At 36.1% G+C, this 18,193-nt stretch overlaps 1 protein-coding gene across 2 annotated transcripts in view; it reads right to left on the minus strand.

Annotated features, from left to right (window-relative positions):
- LOC150109004 (putative RNA-binding protein Luc7-like 2) overlaps positions 1-18,193 on the minus strand; it is a 169,743-nt gene that overhangs the window by 22,751 nt on the left and 128,799 nt on the right. For both annotated transcript variants that reach the window (XM_090404919.1, XM_090404928.1), the window contains exon 6: positions 13,564-13,740. In XM_090404919.1, coding sequence (XP_090261045.1) covers positions 13,564-13,740 — 177 coding nt within the window. The remainder of the gene's footprint in view (positions 1-13,563; positions 13,741-18,193) is intronic.

Consider the following 18,193-nt stretch of genomic DNA (forward strand, 5'->3'; position numbering starts at 1 on the left):
TTCACTGCCCATTTCATCGCAGAGTACTGAAAATAACTTATTTAACGGTTGAGCTTTAATAAAATTAACTAGCTTTACAGCGTTATATAGCACAGTTTTAAATTCTGGTGGCATTCCTTTGGAGGCTAACGCTTCCCTATGTATGAAACAATGTATCCAAAATCTATCTACTTCCATGACCTTAGAAACAACGCCACTCGCACCCTTACAACTGCCTGTAAGGGTGCGAGCTCCATCCGAACAGAAGCCCATACATTTTCCCCACTGGATCCCTTTGTGTATTATGCAATTATTGAGAGTGTGAAATATTTCTTCTCCAGTTGTTCGGGATGGCAAATTTCTACAAAACAGAATATCGTCATGAATATTGTTATCATGTGCATATCTTACGTAGCATATTAACTGCCATCACTTGTAACGCATAATAAGGGCCCTTCTTAACTCTTTCGATTAAGTGAGATTCTAGGTCACCTGTCATATCATTAATTCTGCGAGCGACAATGTCATTTGAAAGAGGAATCAAATCAACATCTTTTAGTAACTTGTTTTGCCAAATATAGTTTTTACCACATCTGGAAACCTCATCCGATACAATGAGGTTTCCCTGTTTTCGCTATGTGCAAACTTAAGAGATAGGTTGCTTCCAGTACCTTGCTATTAATGGAACCCATGGCCAAAACTATATCTTTCCCATGATTTAATGTCCCTAAGCGTCGCTGAAAAAATTCAATTGGCTTATTTTTCACATTACTATGTTTAGTTTCTAAATGTCAGAATTTTGCAGGTTTTGCACTCGTTCGACAACACTTCATAACACAAAACACACACTGAGGTTTCTGTTCACTTTAATCTCCACACCAAGTAAACACGAATTTCTAATATGAACTGTTATATTTCCTACTATATTTATTCTTTGAACTGTTTTGTTTCTTCTACTTTAATAGTATCAGATTTACTCGCCGTTACAACACGTGCATCATAATTAGGGTTAGCATCACCTGCTTCGTTTGCTTTTCTTTTCAAAGTCCAAGTTCTAAGTCACTTTTCCAGTATTAAAAAATGTTTCCAAAAAATATATACATACTGGGGTTAACTCCACTTTGTCCAGGTATCACTTAGCACTTCTGAAGATATACTGAGCATTGGTTGAAGGCAGAAAACCTTCAATAATAAAAATCAATAAAGAACAAGTTGGTTGAAGTGTGGATAACACATGTTCACTTCAAATCTGCCAAAACAGCAAGGGAAGGCGGAAGCAATAAAACTATATTGTTGTTCAATTCACCCCTCTTTTATTAAATTATTGGTTGGTTGTTGGTTTTTTAAACTATCCATTTTATTTCAATAATTTTTACTTACTTATTCAATTTTAATTTGTTTTGTTTGGATAATTAAAAAAAAAAATTTATTTATTTAAGTCTGTCTGAGGACCACTTGTCCCATCGTCGCAGACCACAGGTTGAGAAACACTGCTCTATGCAACAATGCAAAGAAATCAAAATTAGCAGTGGAACTATCACATCCTCAACCATACATATGGTTTGCTTTATAGCAGCAATTTCTAGGTAACTCTTACAACTTTCACATTGTGTCCTATGAACTTCATCCATCAAGTTCCCTATCCATCAAAATCCCCAGATCTCTTGCCTACTGACCTCCTGAAGCAGAGTTCCTCCAATATGGTTAACCTAAATTTATCTTCTCTATCCAAAGTGCATAACTTTATACTTAGCAACATTGAAATAACATTCCAAAACAATAGACTATTCAAATCATCTTGCAGCAACAACACATCAGAACTTCCTGATATTGTTCATCCTAATATAGAATAACTAGTAAACAAATCAATATCTCCTTTCACACCATGAACTATATTATTGATATACAAATTAAATAAATTAAACAATCCCAGAACACAACCCTGTGGCACTCCGCTCTTCACCTTCCTCTTTTGGGATACTGCACCTCCATACACAACTTGCTGGCTCCTATCAGTTAGCCATCCCTATAACCAAGATACTAAATGACTATACACTCCCCCCGTTCTGCTCAATTTCAATGATAGTAAGTTGTCTCAATCAAATGAATTAGTAAAATCCAAATAAACTCATCACTAATGTAGTGAGTAACAGTTATAGCAAGGAACTTTTGTCGGTCCCATTCATTATAGCTAAGTTCAACTGTATATAGATTACATCATGAAGGAAATTTATTAGTCATCAGAATATGAAAAATACACCTAATACTCACTTCACCACCTAAAATAGAACTGGTGGCTTCAATGGGGATTAATCATTATATATATATATATATATATATATATATATATATAAAAATCACAAAGTTTATTAAACACTGAAACCAATTTTAACTTATGGAACTAAGAGCTGAGTTAGAAATAGAACCCTTGCTCTGAGAAAGATTAGTGGAGTGAACAGATGGCACCAATGGCAATATCATATTAAAAAAATAAGAATATTAGGAAAGAATGACACTGTTTGGATCCAGGAATGTGTTAGCCTAATAATCTCAGGTGGTATGGTCATTTGAACAGAATAGGAGAGGAAATGTTAGCCAAACAAGTGTTTTTTGCTAGAATGGCAGGAAACAGACCCAGAGGAACACCAAAGTCTATACTGATGCAGTAAGAAGTGCATCAGAAATGAAATAAATTTATAAGATCTAACAATATTGAGACATGATAGATAACAGATTACTTTGGTGGAATATTATTGATTGTGTGTGGGAGGGGGGGGGGGGGATCCACTTAGTGATCAAAGCTAAATAACTGGCAGATCTCCATATATAGAATTTTTAACAAATGTGGAAAACTGACTAGCACTGCTGACGTGATATCCAATCCTCATGTTTTCGTGGTGCACCCTATTAGTAGGTATCTATCTGGATACTGAATGCAGTGAACAAATAGGAAAGAATGTCTGTATCAAGTTATAAATTATTTCTTTAATAGTCTTGAAACTGGTTCAGAAATACTAGAGAAAGACATAATGACCTCATTTTTCAGCCTGTCTCAATCTCAGAACCTCTTTCAAGAATATTAAAATAGTATAACTTGATACTGATATTCTATCCTATTAAAATTCTCATCTTGGCTACACTCCTCTAAGGACAGATGACTTCCTTTTATCCTTCCAGACATTGTACTAAATTCCATGTGAATGTAATTATCATTATTTTGGACACTGGTCATTAACAAATAACATAAAATGGATTTACCTTATGTATATATATTTTTATTAGTGTAAAATTTTCACTCTAGTATCGAGGACATCTTCAATATGACTTTCAAATTAACCAGGGTGCTTAAGGGTCAAAGCTGTATAACTGAGAGGAGACCTCCAGATAGCCTTTAAAGGAATGCGGAGAACCGACCAGGGCTTCTGACCTAATGTCCAATCCTCACCTTCTCGTGGTGCACCCTGTTGGGTATCTACTTGGATACTGAACGGACGAGGATGGGCTGGCAATTTGGGATTTAGCCAACCAAATTGTATTCTTATTGGTTAAACCAAAATATTGAATGATGGTACAACATGACAAAATTTCATGCCGGCTGGGGCGTCGCCCGGTTAAACAAGGCCCCCGTTGTTTTCGCCAGGGAACCAGGACAAACAGCGAAAAGTCAGCTACTGGAACAAATCTGAAAATAAACCCCAACTCAACATCACCAGAGTTAAAGATCGGTACTATCAACGTAAGAAGCCTGAATGGCAAAGAAATGGAGCTAGCTGAGGAATTAGATAAGTACCAGATCGACATAATAGGGGTGACTGAAACAAAAAAGACCAAAACTGGTGAGATCTTTCTGAGCAATAAATACAAAATGTTATATTCAGGCAATGACAATCAAGGAAAAGAAGGAGTAGCCATAGTATTCAACACAAAATACGAGGCTAATCTTCTTGAATGGCAGTCAGTCTCAAGTAGAGTAATGTGGGCAAATATGAGAATGGGGAACTGGACAATGAGACTTATTTGTGCCTATGGTGGTCCCACAGAAGGTTCTACTAAGATAGAAGTGGAGGAATTTTTTGAGGGTTTAGAAAAAGCAACTGACACAATGAAAAATGAAAAGTTGGTCCTTGTTGAGGATCTAAATAGCAGAGTAGGAAATGATTGTGAGACATTGAAAAATATTTTGGGAAAATTTGGAGAAAAGAGCAAAGCTAATAATAATGGCAAATATCTGTTGGATTTCTGCTCAGGACATGGACTGGTTATTACTAACACCATGTTCCAACATAAAAATGTGCACAAATTCACATGGAGAGAAGAGGCTAGGAATAAGAAAGTCTCATTGACTATGTTATTGTTGATAGTGATGTTTTCTCCCTGGTGCAGGACACCAGAGTGTACAGAGGATTTGAAATTGGAAGTGATCACTATTTAGTCTTGAGCAGGATAAAACTGAATTTCATATTGAAAAGAATAACATGTAAGAAAGTTTTAAAGCGAATAAAAGTTGAGCAGCTCTCAGATGTGAGCTGTAGACTAAAATACACAAAGATTATTGAAGAAAAAATGAAAGAGTTTGAGAACATGAATCAAACCTTGGAGATTCAGTGGCAAACTCTGAAGAAAACATTGATTGATTCTGCCAGAGAGGCATGTGGTGAGGTTGTCTGTAAGGATAAAAAAATCAGAACTCCCTGGTGGACACAGGAAGTTAAAGAGGCAGTGAAGGAAAAGAAGAAAGCATACCAAAAGTTCCTGTCAAATAAGTCAGCTTGTGATCTTAGAGAATATAGAGACAAATGCAAGAATGCTAAGCACTGTGTAAAACTAGCTAAATAAAAAATCATGGGAGGACTTTGGCAAGAATATAGAAAATAAATATCAAGAAGGTGGCAAAATATTCTGGAGGTTGTTGAAGAAGCTTAAGAATGGAGGAAAGAGTGCTATAAAAGGAATTAGAGATGATAAAGGTGACATGAAAAGGGGAGAAAAAGATATCCTTGAAGTATGGAGTAATTACTTTGAAAAACTGCTAAATGAAACAAGCAGTGATGACAGCACAGTGGTAAAAAACACTGACCAGGCATGCAGTCAGGAATACATATCCATACTTGAAGTAGAAAAAGCCATCAAAAGCTTAAAATGTGGAAAGGCAGCAGGAGTAGATGATGATATTCGACCAGAAATGCTGAAGTATGGTGGTATGAGAATCTTACAGTAGCTGCACTGCATAGTTCAGAAAGCCTGGACAGAGGGACGAATTCCCGATGATTGGAGTAGAGCTCTCATAGTACCCATATATAAAAAGGGAAATAAAACTGCATGTGAGAATTACAGAGGTATTTCCCTACTGAGTGTTCCTGGCAAGATCTATGCAAGTATACTTGAGAAACGGTTGAGAAGAATTGCAGAAGAAAAGCTTGGTGAAGAACAAGCTGGATTCAGGCCAAATAGAGGCTGTCAGGATCAGATCTTCACTTTACGACAAATAGTCGAGAAAGCATGGGAATATAACAAAGATCTGTATTTAAGTTTTGTCGATCTGGAAAAGGCATATGACAAGGTTCCAAGAGAGAAGCTATTCAATACGCTGCAGTTATATGGTGTCAATGGGGCATTATATCAAGCAATACTTAGTGTGTATTTGAGTTGTAAGTCAGCAGTTAGAATTGACGGAAGTACAGGAAGATGGTTTAATGTTAAATCTGGTGTGAGACAAGGATGTACATTATCCCCTCTGTTATTCATAATCTATATGGATCACATTATGAAGGAAAGTGGTATTAAACATGATATCAAAATTGGAGACGTTAATGTCAGCTCTTTGCTTTATGCGGATGATGTTATACTTCTAAATAAATCCGCTACAAGTCTGCAAGATCCTCTGACTAAATTGAATAGCTGTTGTAATAGATATGGTATGAAGGTCAGCAATAAAAAGACAAAGACAATGAAAATAGGCAGAATCATTGAAAATGTAAACTGTGTTGTGAATGGAGAACCTGTGAAAGAAGTAAAACATTTCAGCTATTTAGGCACGATTTTTACTGAAGATGGTAAATTAAATATAGAAATAGACAACAGAATCAGCAAAGCTGGTATGGTGAGAAGTCAATTAAATAAATTCATATGGAATAAGAGAGAAATTAGTCGAAACACTAAATTAGCTGTATACAAGACAGTGTTCAAACCAGTTTTAACTTATGGATCTGAGAGCTGGGTCAGAAGTAAAACACTTCACCAAAGACTAGAGACCGCAGATATGAGAGTCCTGAGAAAGATTAGAGGCGTGAACAGATGGCATCAATGGCAATATCATATTAAAAACGAGGATATTAGGAAAGAACTTGACATTGTCAGCATCCAGGAATGCGTTAGCAGAGCTAATCTCAGGTGGTATGGTCACTTAAACAGAATGGGCGAGGAAAGATTAGCAAAACAAGTGTTCTCTGCCAGGTTGGCAGCAAAACGACCCAGAGGAAGACCAAGATATAGGTGGATTGATACGGTACAAAGTGCTTTAGACGATAGAAATGTAAGATCTGATAATGTTGGAGTGTTGACAAGTAACAGACTGATTTGGAGGAAAATTGTAGATAGGAAGTTAGTAATGATGTAATTTTTTTTCATGTAGTACTATCATATCCTGTACACTCCTTGAGGGTACATGGCAGGAATTTGATGATGATGATGATGAACCAGAATATTCAACAATGACATACGCAAACTGCACGTAAATTTATTTAGAGCATTACACACCCACCCACACAATGCTTGGAAAGAAGTCAACGGACATCACAGTGTGAGAACAAACAGCCATGGTGCCCATCTTAAGGTATAGGACAAGTTTTTGCTGTGATTACTGCAGCAATCATACGGGAATTTTGGACCATTTTTCCTGTAGGAATGTGATGAGGTCCTGGACTGTTGTGGGATGGACATCCCTTGATCTCACCAGATGGTCCAGTTCATCCCAGAGATGTTCAATAAGGTTGAGATCAGGACTCGTTGGAGGCCAGTCAAGTGTGGTGACATTCATGTCCACAAACCATGCAGTTACAGCAGCAGTCTTATGACAAGGTGTATTGTCGTGCTGAAAGAAGACAATGGTTAGTTCAAAGAAATGCCATAAAGTAGGAAGCTATGCATTGTCCAGAATGTTCACATACCTTTTTGGAACTCACTGTTCGTGGCATCACAAACAGAGACCCAAGGTCAAACCATGAAAAAAAAAAAAAAAAAAAACGGCACGTCCAAATTTCATAACTGGGATATGCACTCTGGTAAGAAACATTCACAGGCATCCACCAACTATTTGGTAGAGGGTGCAGTGTGACGTCACTCTATAACACAGCAGCAGTCTTATGACAAGGTGTATTGTCGTGCTGAAAGAAGACAATGGTTAGTTCAAAGAAATGCCATAAAGTAGGAAGCTATGCATTGTCCAGAATGTTCACATACCTTTTTGGAACTCACTGTTCGTGGCATCACAAACAGAGACCCAAGGTCAAACCATGAAAAAAAAAAAAAAAAAAAACGGCACGTCCAAATTTCATAACTGGGATATGCACTCTGGTAAGAAACATTCACAGGCATCCACCAACTATTTGGTAGAGGGTGCAGTGTGACGTCACTCTATAACACAGCTTTAAAAGCTTCCACATCCCACCATATACTCTTTGTATTGCTTAAGACCATGCTGCATGTCATCATCATCAAATCCCTGCCATGTACCCTTAAGGGGGTGGGGGTGGGGGGATGTACAGGATATGATAGTACTATATGAAAAAAATTACATCATTACTAACTTCCTATCTACAATTTTCCTCCAAATCAATCTGTTACTTGTCAAGACATTCTCAGATCGTATGTTTCTATCGTCTAAGGCACTTTGTACCGTATCAATCCACCTATATCTTGGCCTTCCTCAGGGTCGTTTTACTGCCAACCTGGCAGAGAACACTTGTTTTGCTAATCTTTCTTCGCCCATTCTGTTTGAGTGACCATACCACCTGAGATATTAGCTCTGCTAACGCATTCCTGGATGCTGACAATGTCAAGTTCTTTCCTAATATCCTCGTTTTTAATATGATATTGCCATTGATGCCATCTGTTCACGCCTATAATCTTTCTCAGGACTCTCATATCTGTGGTCTCTAGTCTTTGGTCAAGTGTTTTACTTCTGACCCAGCTCTCAGATCCATAAGTTAAAACTGGTTTGAACACTGTCTTGTATACAGCTAATTTAGTGTTCCGACTAATTTCTCTCTTATTCCATATGAATTTATTCAATTGACTTCCCACCATACCAGCTTTGCTGATTCTGTTGTCTATTTCTATATTTAATTTACCATCTTCAGTAAAAATCGTGCCTAAATAGCTGAAATGTTTTGCTTGTTCCACAGGTTCTCCATTCACAACACAGTTGACATTTTCAATGATTCTGCCTATTTTCATTGTCTTTGTCTTTTTATTGCTGACCTTCATACCATATCTATTACAACAGCTATTCAATTTAGTCAGAGAATCTTGCAGACTTGTAGCGGATTTATTTAGAAGTATAACATCATCCACATAAAGCAAAGAGCTGACATTAACATCTCCAATTTTGATATTATGTTTATTACCACTTTCCTTCATAATGTGATCCATATAGATAATGAATAACAGAGGGGATAATGTACATCCTTGTCTCACACCAGATTTAACATTAAACCACCTTCCTGTACTTCCTTCAATTCTAACAGCTGACTTACAACTCAAATAAAGACTAAGTATTGCTTGATATAATGCCCCATTGACACCATATAACTGCAGCGTATTGAATAGCTTCTCTCTTGGCACCTTGTGATATGCCTTTTCCAAATCGACAAAACTTAAATACAGATCTTTGTTATATTCCCATGCTTTCTCGACTATTTGTCGTAAAGTGAAGATCTGATCCTGACAGCCTCTATTTGGCCTGAATCCAGCTTGTTCTTCACCAAGCTTTTCTTCCACAATTCTTCTCAACCGTTTCTCAACATGCTGCATGTTGGGTCAAGAAATGTAGAGCTTGTATATTGCAGCCCTACCATGGAAACCCATGTTGTGAGCCTCAGTGAATGTTTTTGTGCAGATTCGTGTTCTAGTCGAATACCCGTAACTTCTGGCCAATGAATGGCAGTTTTTTACCCATTATTCTTCATAGCACCCTAAAGTCACATTTGATGAGTGTGGTGATTCATCCACTGCAGGTAGCACTGAATGTTGAACTGGGATATCCCAATTTTTTAACAATCTACCAAACAGATAGGCCTGCAACATGGCATCCTATCACAATGCTGATTTCAAACTCCGTCAGTTCCTTTCTCACAACCTTTTCACCTGGGCACAGTTGTAATGACTTGGAAGCGTTCAATTCCCAAAGAACACTGTGACTGGTGGTGATTACCATGCTTCGAAAGTCCTGATTGCTCTGGGTCATGCAGCTTAATGTAGTTTAAATGTTCATCATAATGCACTGTTGCAAATCAACCTGTTTGGCCAAAATACGATAATCCACATAGACAAAGAATTTGATACACTCTAGGATGGTCTATGGGCAGAAGTTTAGCTGAGCCTATAAAAGTAGATATCTTGTTGATAGGAAGGAAGGACACTTGTAGGCCAATGGATCTACGTAGTTTGGCTATCTTCTGAAATGCCCTTAACACAGGGAATGGCGACAACACAGTGGACCACCTCTGTATCACTATTTTGATGAGAGGTAGACAAGAATTAAACTCTATAATTATTTATTATCTTGTTTACATGTGATTTAGTAAAACCATTAGTAAGGAAGGCAGCTTTGATGTGATTTATTTCTTGGGAGAGCAGGAATTCAAAGGAACAAAGAAAGTGTGTTCAATGTACCAAAGTCTTAATGGTCCCAGATTTTTGACAATTATGATGGTGTGAAAGAGGATGAATGTAAAGTCCAGTATGTATTTTCTTTCTGAATACTGAGAAGTGAAGACTACCATCTTGTTGACAAAGTAAAAGGAGATCTAAAAAGGCAATCTGATTGTTCTCTCCTGACTCCAGAGTGACTGGATATGGTGGTGGAGGTTATAGATCTTATTACTCTTGTAGGTCTGTATGGAACCCATGCAAAAAAAAAAAAAAAAAAAAATGCATTGTTGAATCTTTCAATGAAGCAGTTAGCTAAAATAAAGATTTATTGTTACATAGACCATATATTTACAACGTACTTAAGCTCTTACAAATTGCCTACCGGTTTCGCTAGTAACTGACCAGCTTTCTCAAGGCATGCATAGTACAAAAAAGAGGTAAATGCAAAAAAGGTTTCAAAATACAAAGGACTGTTAGTACCTGTTAGGTAGCTAGGGTGACCCGTTCGCATGACATAACTACTCAGCATCATGAACACGCATTACATGCAAACGCGTAATATGATTATTTGCGTACTGTAGCTCTGCTGAACTGAGGGAGGTAATTAGATTTTTCCATATATATTTTTTGCATTTACCTCTTTTTTGTACTATACAAGCCTTGAGAAAGCTGGTCAGTTACTAGCGAAACCGGTAGGCAATTTGTAAGAGCTTAAGTATGTTGTAAATATATGGTCTATGTAACAATAAATCTTTATTTTGTAATACTTTATGACCAAAACATGTACAATTTGAAGCAGTTAGCTAGTGTGGGAGAAAGAAGACCACTCACTGCTATGCCCTCACAATTTGTTGGTAAAGTTTATTTTCACCCATGAAGTAGCCAGATAAATGAAAATGTAAAATAGGCTGATAATACCTGCTGGAAAATTTGGCTTGAGGAAATTAAGTGTTTCATCTAAAGGAAGATTTGTGAATAAGGAGACAATATCTTAGCTGTAATGATCGCATGAGTAAAGAAGTAGCTCTGATATTTTTTTTTTTTTTTAAATGAGAATTATATTTTCACAAATGAAGGACTTTCCTGGGAATGCCAAAAGCAACTTGGAAAGGTGTTTTGCAATTCTGTAACATGAGAACCACCACAAGATAATGTTATATTTGTTTTGTGGCCTTTAGCCCACTCTGGATTAGGTGGGAGATGTCTTATATTCCTATATTTCACTTATTAAACTTGTTATTCTGCAGAAAATGAATACAAAGGGCATCAATTATACATTGCTTACAATAAAGCATACAAGTCCAGCTTAGCACAACACAGTGTAGACACCAAAAGTAAAATCTTCTAGTCATGAACCTGATTATTATTTTATCGATGTTGCTTTAAATACAAAATGATTATATGTCTTGATCAAAAATATGGGAATGTCTCCTTAGTCATCACTAGTTTTAAAGTATTACATTTGTATCTCAATGTAGTCACATCGCTGTGTTTACATGGTGCTAATATAATTTGAAATAATCCATTGTTAGCATTCTTTGTTCAACCATTCCTGCTCTGCATATGGTGTGTTAGTTTGAAGCTGAAATGTTTGTAAATATAATGTTATTGGTGTTCCTGCAAAAAGCATATACAGGTATCCCTTGCTTAACACGGGATTTGATTAACCCAGTGAAATTAACTGCGACAATCCCTTGATATACGCGGCAAGAGTTTTAATTAACCCGCCTTTAAATTTACTATGCAAAACATGCAAGTCTCAAGGAGTGTTTCCTGGCCGAGAGAAAGAAAATCATGAGCATGATGGCAACGCACTTGGTCACCCAAACTCTCTTAATGATCTGTGTGAGAATGAAGTTTTATTTTTTCCACCAAATATGACATCATTACTACAACCCATGGATATTGGCGTCATTGCAACTTTCAAAGCCTATTTTCTTAAAAAGACATTCTGAAAGGCAGTAGAAACAACAACTGAAGAAAATGCGATTAGGCTCCATGAATTTTGGAAAAATGTTAACATTAAGCACTCAATTGAAAACATTCATGACTAGTGGAAGCATGTGTCTTCTAGTTGCATAAGAGCTGTTTGGAAAATCTTTTGCCAGAATGCGCTAATGACTTAGGTGGTTTTCAAAATCCTGTGAACAACGTGGTTGAAGAAATCATTTCAATTGGTGAAGACCTTGGTTTTGATGGTGTTGATGCAGAAGTCATTGTATGTTACACTTTCGTGGAGGCCTACATGACCTGCACTATTTTTGACCACAATAATCCAGTGGAATAGGTTGGTTGCTCCTTATTCCTGGTGGTATCCCATGTCTGTCAAAGCGTGTGTTCACGGGGCCAGTTTACCTGCTCTGAGGGATGAAAAACCTCAGATAAACTGGTGGAAAAAACACTGCTGTCCACGCCCAAGACCGGCCAACTTGGCTATGGCTGAGGAAGATCCTTAAGCTCCTCACATCGTCGACGGGAATCAAACATAGGACACTCCTTCCCTAGGCATATGGTTGCGAAGTGCAAAGCCACTAGGCTAACTGAACAGACGATGTTAAAGAATTATTGGTTTCAAATTCAAAAGATTTCAGTGACAACAATCTTCGTAAAATTAAACAACAACAACGAGCATATGAAGATAATGAACAAATGAAATTTGAAGATGAGGTTCCAAAGGAGATAACAATCAAAGAACTGGATGGAATATTTCGCATTTTAGAATCGCTTAAGAAGCAAGTAATGGATACGGATCCAGATGTTAATCGAAGAATGCTTGTTTACCGAGGTCTAGAGAGTCATTTTGCTTGTTATCATAGAATTTATGCTGATAAGAAAAAACTAGAACTGTTCAAATGACTCTTGATAACTTTTTTTTGATAAAAAAAAAATGCAGTAACTAATGTAGGTACAAGTATTTATTAAACATTTATTTTGCATTCATTTTTTATCTTTCCTAAAAGAGTACTGTATAAAGCAAATTATTAATGAAGTAATCGATCATGGACAAATTGTAATTTTAACCACTGATTATTATATTTGATTAACATGATTTTGATATACGCAGTAACACTGAGGGATTAATTAATCACATTAATCAAGGGATACCTGTATATTATGACACAAGTGCCCTCTAAAAACATTTTTACTCAGATTATAGTTTTATAGTTGCCAATAAATTCTTGTTTAATCCTTTATTCAAACATAAGCAAACAGTGTATGTGTGTGTGAAGTATCTTCACAACTATTTGTATAGAGACGCTGTTTACCATAAGGAAGTGTGTTCTGCATTATGGAATATTAAGGCAACTGATGTGAAGACAACTGCCTCTATATACAAGTAGCTTAGTTGTAAACATACTTCACATGCAAACTTTGTTTGCTTACACTCAAATAAAGGAATAAACATGAATCTCTCGGTAAGTATAATTTACTTAGTAACTAAGTGGAAAAACTTTCTGTGACTAGTTACATATTTTCCTGAATAGTGAGCCAGCCCAGTTACTTCACCACTACTGTACTTTTTAGTTATGCATCATCAAGTTTTTTCCATTTAGGATTTTTACCATTACAGGTAAAAATCCTATACTTATAGACTTTATGGCACTTGCTTGTTTAAATGTTATGAGGACTAATTTATCTTTTATAGAATAATAAATTTCTCATAACCAAATTTTAATAAAATTATATTTAAAAAAAAAAAAAAAAAACACAAACCTTAAGCTCATTCAGTTTTTCACGTATTGTGATGAAACCGAGGTGAAGTTTCCCACCAAAATGATCAGCCAGACGTCTATCATTGTCATGTATACCTAAGTATGCTGAACATACTTCACAAACTCTGAGCTTTTGTTGTTGATAGCTTGAAGCTGGTATAGAATTACGGTAATCTTGCTAGGAAATAATAATACTATTAGAAATCATCATCAAGAACTATGACCTAATTAAAATCATTACTAATTAATAATAAAAAAGTATGTTTCATCTTCCTGATCCTTTCTTTAACATAAATCATAACTGTCTTTTTTGACAAATAGATTTGCAATTCTACTGTTGTAAAGAAAAAATGTGACAGGTTTTTTACCTGATATGTATTTTGATAATTCTGAAAGGTTACAAATATATATATATATATATATCACATTAGTACTATGGATGGGAAAATAGTAGATAAGTTCAAAACCCCTGGTAAGAAACTAACTCTGGAACTTTTTCATGCATTTTCAGGCACGATGCATATAATAAGCAGGATGGCAATCCCACACTGGGCAAATGAAAATCGACTGCAATTGTGAATAGTACCTAGAAATATGAAAAGAAGAATGATAACATAGAGGGAAGAGCTAAGCTTCAAAAAATTAGCTGTGAATTCAATCAAGGCTTAAACATTTTAGATGGCTAAAAATGGGCAGGAATTAGCCTGTAGTGATGCATGAATATGCATTACCTAGATAGTACTTTGGTTTGGCTTTTCTCCCTTAGATTTTCAGGTTAACCAAAGGCAGATATTGGCTCAAATCATGATGTCAGGGTGAAATCAAAATCCAATTAAAAAAGTAAAATAGCACTGTTTCCTGAAGTTGGTGCAGATTCAATCAACAAATTATATCTTGGCTACAAAAGATAAAGAACATTAGGAGCATCACCTTACAGCATATATACAAAGTGCAAACAGAAACATTATGACAAAACCTCAGCAGCTGAAAAAAATTGTGGCCATACTATTCAATTTTTTTATTTCCACTTTCATTTCACCACTAAAAAGAAATCTTTTTATCATGCTCAACATACCATAATTAACTAGAGTTTATATCCCCCTCCTCTGTCTAAGGACACAATACTAAAACAAATCCACAGGTTGTCTGGATAGCACATGGTAACAAACCTGAGTGTAATGCACCAGAAGCCCCATTACCAATGGTCTCAACATAAGCATTAATGAGGTGCACCATTGTTACCTGAATTAAAACTTATCTGTCATTTCTCACAAAACAACCATACAAATCAAATTCTCATGATTCCCTTTGCAAGAAAAGTAATATATGTCAGATCTGACATAGAAAACTCCCCAAACACACCTGGATGATCTCTGGATCATAACTTACTTGCAATACTCTGTGTTGCTTCCATCAAAGCTATCATCGGCAAATTCCTGATATGTACCCTCAAGGAGTGTGCGGGGTATAGCACTACATACTGCTTTCGTAATTCAATAATCATTTCAATTTCTTTTCTTTGATTATTTCTGGAGGTTGGTTTTCTACAGTCTAATTAGCCAAACAGCAAGACATTCTTTATTAAATACTTCATTGTGCACTAACGTTTACAATTCAAACTAGGACGTGAAGGTATCAATCATCAACTAATACAAATTATCCAACTGAGTGACAAAATCTACATCACTAATTAATTGGAGGACTTCTAAAGTGGTGAGAAAATGTCTTATCTGTCATTTCTCACAAAACAACCATACAAATCAAATTCTCATGATTCCCTTTGTAAGAAAAGTAATATATGTCAGATCTGACATGGAAAACTCCCCAAACACACCTGGATGTTTTCTGAATCATAACTTACTTACAATACTCCGTGTTGCTTCCATCAAAGCTATCATCGGCAAATTCCTGATATGTACCCTCAAGGAGTGTGCAGGGTATAGCCCTACATACTGCTTTCGTAATTCAATAATCATTTCAATCTCTTTGATTATTTCTGGAGGTTGGTTTTCTATAGTCTAATTAGCCAAACAGCAAGACATTCTTTATTAAATACTTCACTGTCCACTAACGTTCACAATTCAAACTAGGATGTGAAGGTATCAATCATCAACTAGTACAAATTATCCAACTGAGTGACAAAATCTACATCACTAATTAATTGGAGGACTTCTAAAGTTGTGAGAAAATGTCAACTGTCAGTGACATCCTTCATTGATTTCAAGAGGACTGAGGTGAGGGCAATGAGAGACAATTTGAATAGGGCAGATGCTATAAGAGTATGAAAGATTACCCACACATTATGTAGGATGAATGTTAATTCTGAAATACAAATTTTGAGCAAAATTGGGGGGGAGGAGGTACTATCAATTTCATAATTCAAAATCCAAGCCATTCAGGATTTTTCTGATGGAAGCCTGGAGAAGGCATGCAGTAAGCTGTTTATATATATGTTACCGCTAAAGTGCAGAAATCAGTTATTCTGCAGATTAACTACGGTGATCCGTTAACGTGCAGAAAATTGTTTCATTTCTCAAATTACCTAGGCACTCGTTAAAGTGAAAATAAGATCTTTGCTGGAACAACAGCAACGTTTCTGTATGTTTAAATTAAGATAATGTTATTTATTTTTTGATATCTAAAGAATCAAGTTAATACAATCAAACAATCAACAAATTAGTTGATAGAATCAATCATCAATCAATTAATATAATACAAGGAATCAAACGGTTTAAAATATTATTACAATTAAGAAAAAAACATATGATAAAATTATGTTTACTTATTAAAAAACCAAACTAAAAGTGGAGGGAGAGGGAGGAAGGAGTAGGGAAAGGAAATGAGAGAAACAAACTTTTGAACTTTAACGATACGGAAGCCGTTAATGTGCACATTACCTAGGTAAAATGCGGAAAACTCTTGATTCCGCACGTTAACGCAGCAAATCAGTTAATCTACAGATTAGCTAGGTAATGTGCACATTAACGGTTTTCGCACTTTAGCGGTAACACACACACACACATATATATATATATATATATATATATATATAAGTGTTGAAAAAAGTAGACTGTTGTCCAAAACCAAAGGACAAACACTATTTCTGAAGATCACAACTGCAAATTCAGATGAATCAGCTTGTGGTAATTTGTATAACATATGATTTCGAGTAGAAAGTGGGTACACATTGAAATTTTTGAAACGCCCACTAAAGGATCACGTGATACCACTCAACAAAATAAAAAGCTGTGCTAAGCGAATTGTGTCTGAAAGAAATGATTTCCATGAAGGGGAAAAGCTGGAAACTTGGATATCTTTGGATGTCTCAAAGACATCCAAAGATACATGAGAGAAACAGTCAAAGACGAAGGCCACAGAATTACTGTTATTGCCAGAGTTTGGAATCATGTAAGTATTGTATCCAGTCTCTGGGTAGCATTTCAAACCAATGGAATGTGCCCCATTGGTTTACTAAGAGGTTTCTCTTCCCCCCCCCCCCCCCATGTCACTCTACCACAGAGCACAAATACAGATTTTTGGTTATAACAACAAAACTTAATTGGCGCACCACAGCAGGTCAGCTTGCAAGTAGGCTTCATTCAAACACAGGTATACAGATATCTCTACAAATTGTAGCAAGACGACCAGGCCCTATAGTCTGCATCCAAATTATCCCTAGCAAGATGACCAGGCCCTATAGTCTGCATCCAATTATCCACAGCTCATTGTAGAGCACATTTTCAATGGTGTTATATCCATAAAAATTGGGCAATGAAATTCTTCAATGTCATGTTTGATAGTCTGGTGGTACTGTATGCGAAGAATTCATTTATATGGATGACAATGCTACACCACATCATACACGAGCAATGGAGATACTTCTTTAGACTGAAGATATTATTCCAATCACATGGCCAGCATGCCACCCAGTTCCCTACAGAACACATTTGGGATGGATTGGGAGATGTACTGTTGCTTGAAATTCCCCTCCAGATAAATAAGAAGGCCTTATTCTTGCTCTGGAGGAGGAGGAGCTGGCCAATTTTTCTCAAGAACATCCGAATTACATGATACTAAGCATGGCATGATGTTGAGAGAGCTGCTGCATCACAGTTCTGGGTGGACATATTCCACACCGAAATGTTTCTCCGCATAGTTTTCTGTAAGCACTGTACATTAACTCCTTAACTACATCCTTAGGAAATTTGTAACAAGTTTTTTTTTTGTATAGCATAATTTATTAGTATGCTGGCAATAAATTTATGTCCACATTAGGCTGTAGTCATGAAAATATTTTCATATACAGGTAAAAATGAGTTCGTCCTTAGCTTTTGGACACCATAGCAGGATTCCTGGATTATCTAACACTTAGACCATCCAAGATACTAAAACATATGATAAATTTACCTTTTATGGGTGGGATTCACATTAAATAAATAAACAGGACAGAGTGGTAGGAGGTAGTTTGGGTTGATATTCACTTGCTGTAAATAAGCAAAAGCTTAGTTGGAAGAATTTTAATATTTTCTTCTCATGTCAAGTTTTTTAAGTTCAATAAGATACATATTTTGTGGTGGTTTGTTTTTATTTTCTTGATATAAAAAATTACTGTACCTCAAATAGCAGCTTTC

This window comes from Typopeltis vanoorti, chromosome 2, assembly GCF_054136105.1.
Source record: "Typopeltis vanoorti isolate ZY-2024b chromosome 2, IOZ_Tvanoo_1.0, whole genome shotgun sequence".
In the NCBI taxonomy this organism is placed as follows: domain Eukaryota; kingdom Metazoa; phylum Arthropoda; class Arachnida; order Uropygi; family Thelyphonidae; genus Typopeltis; species Typopeltis vanoorti.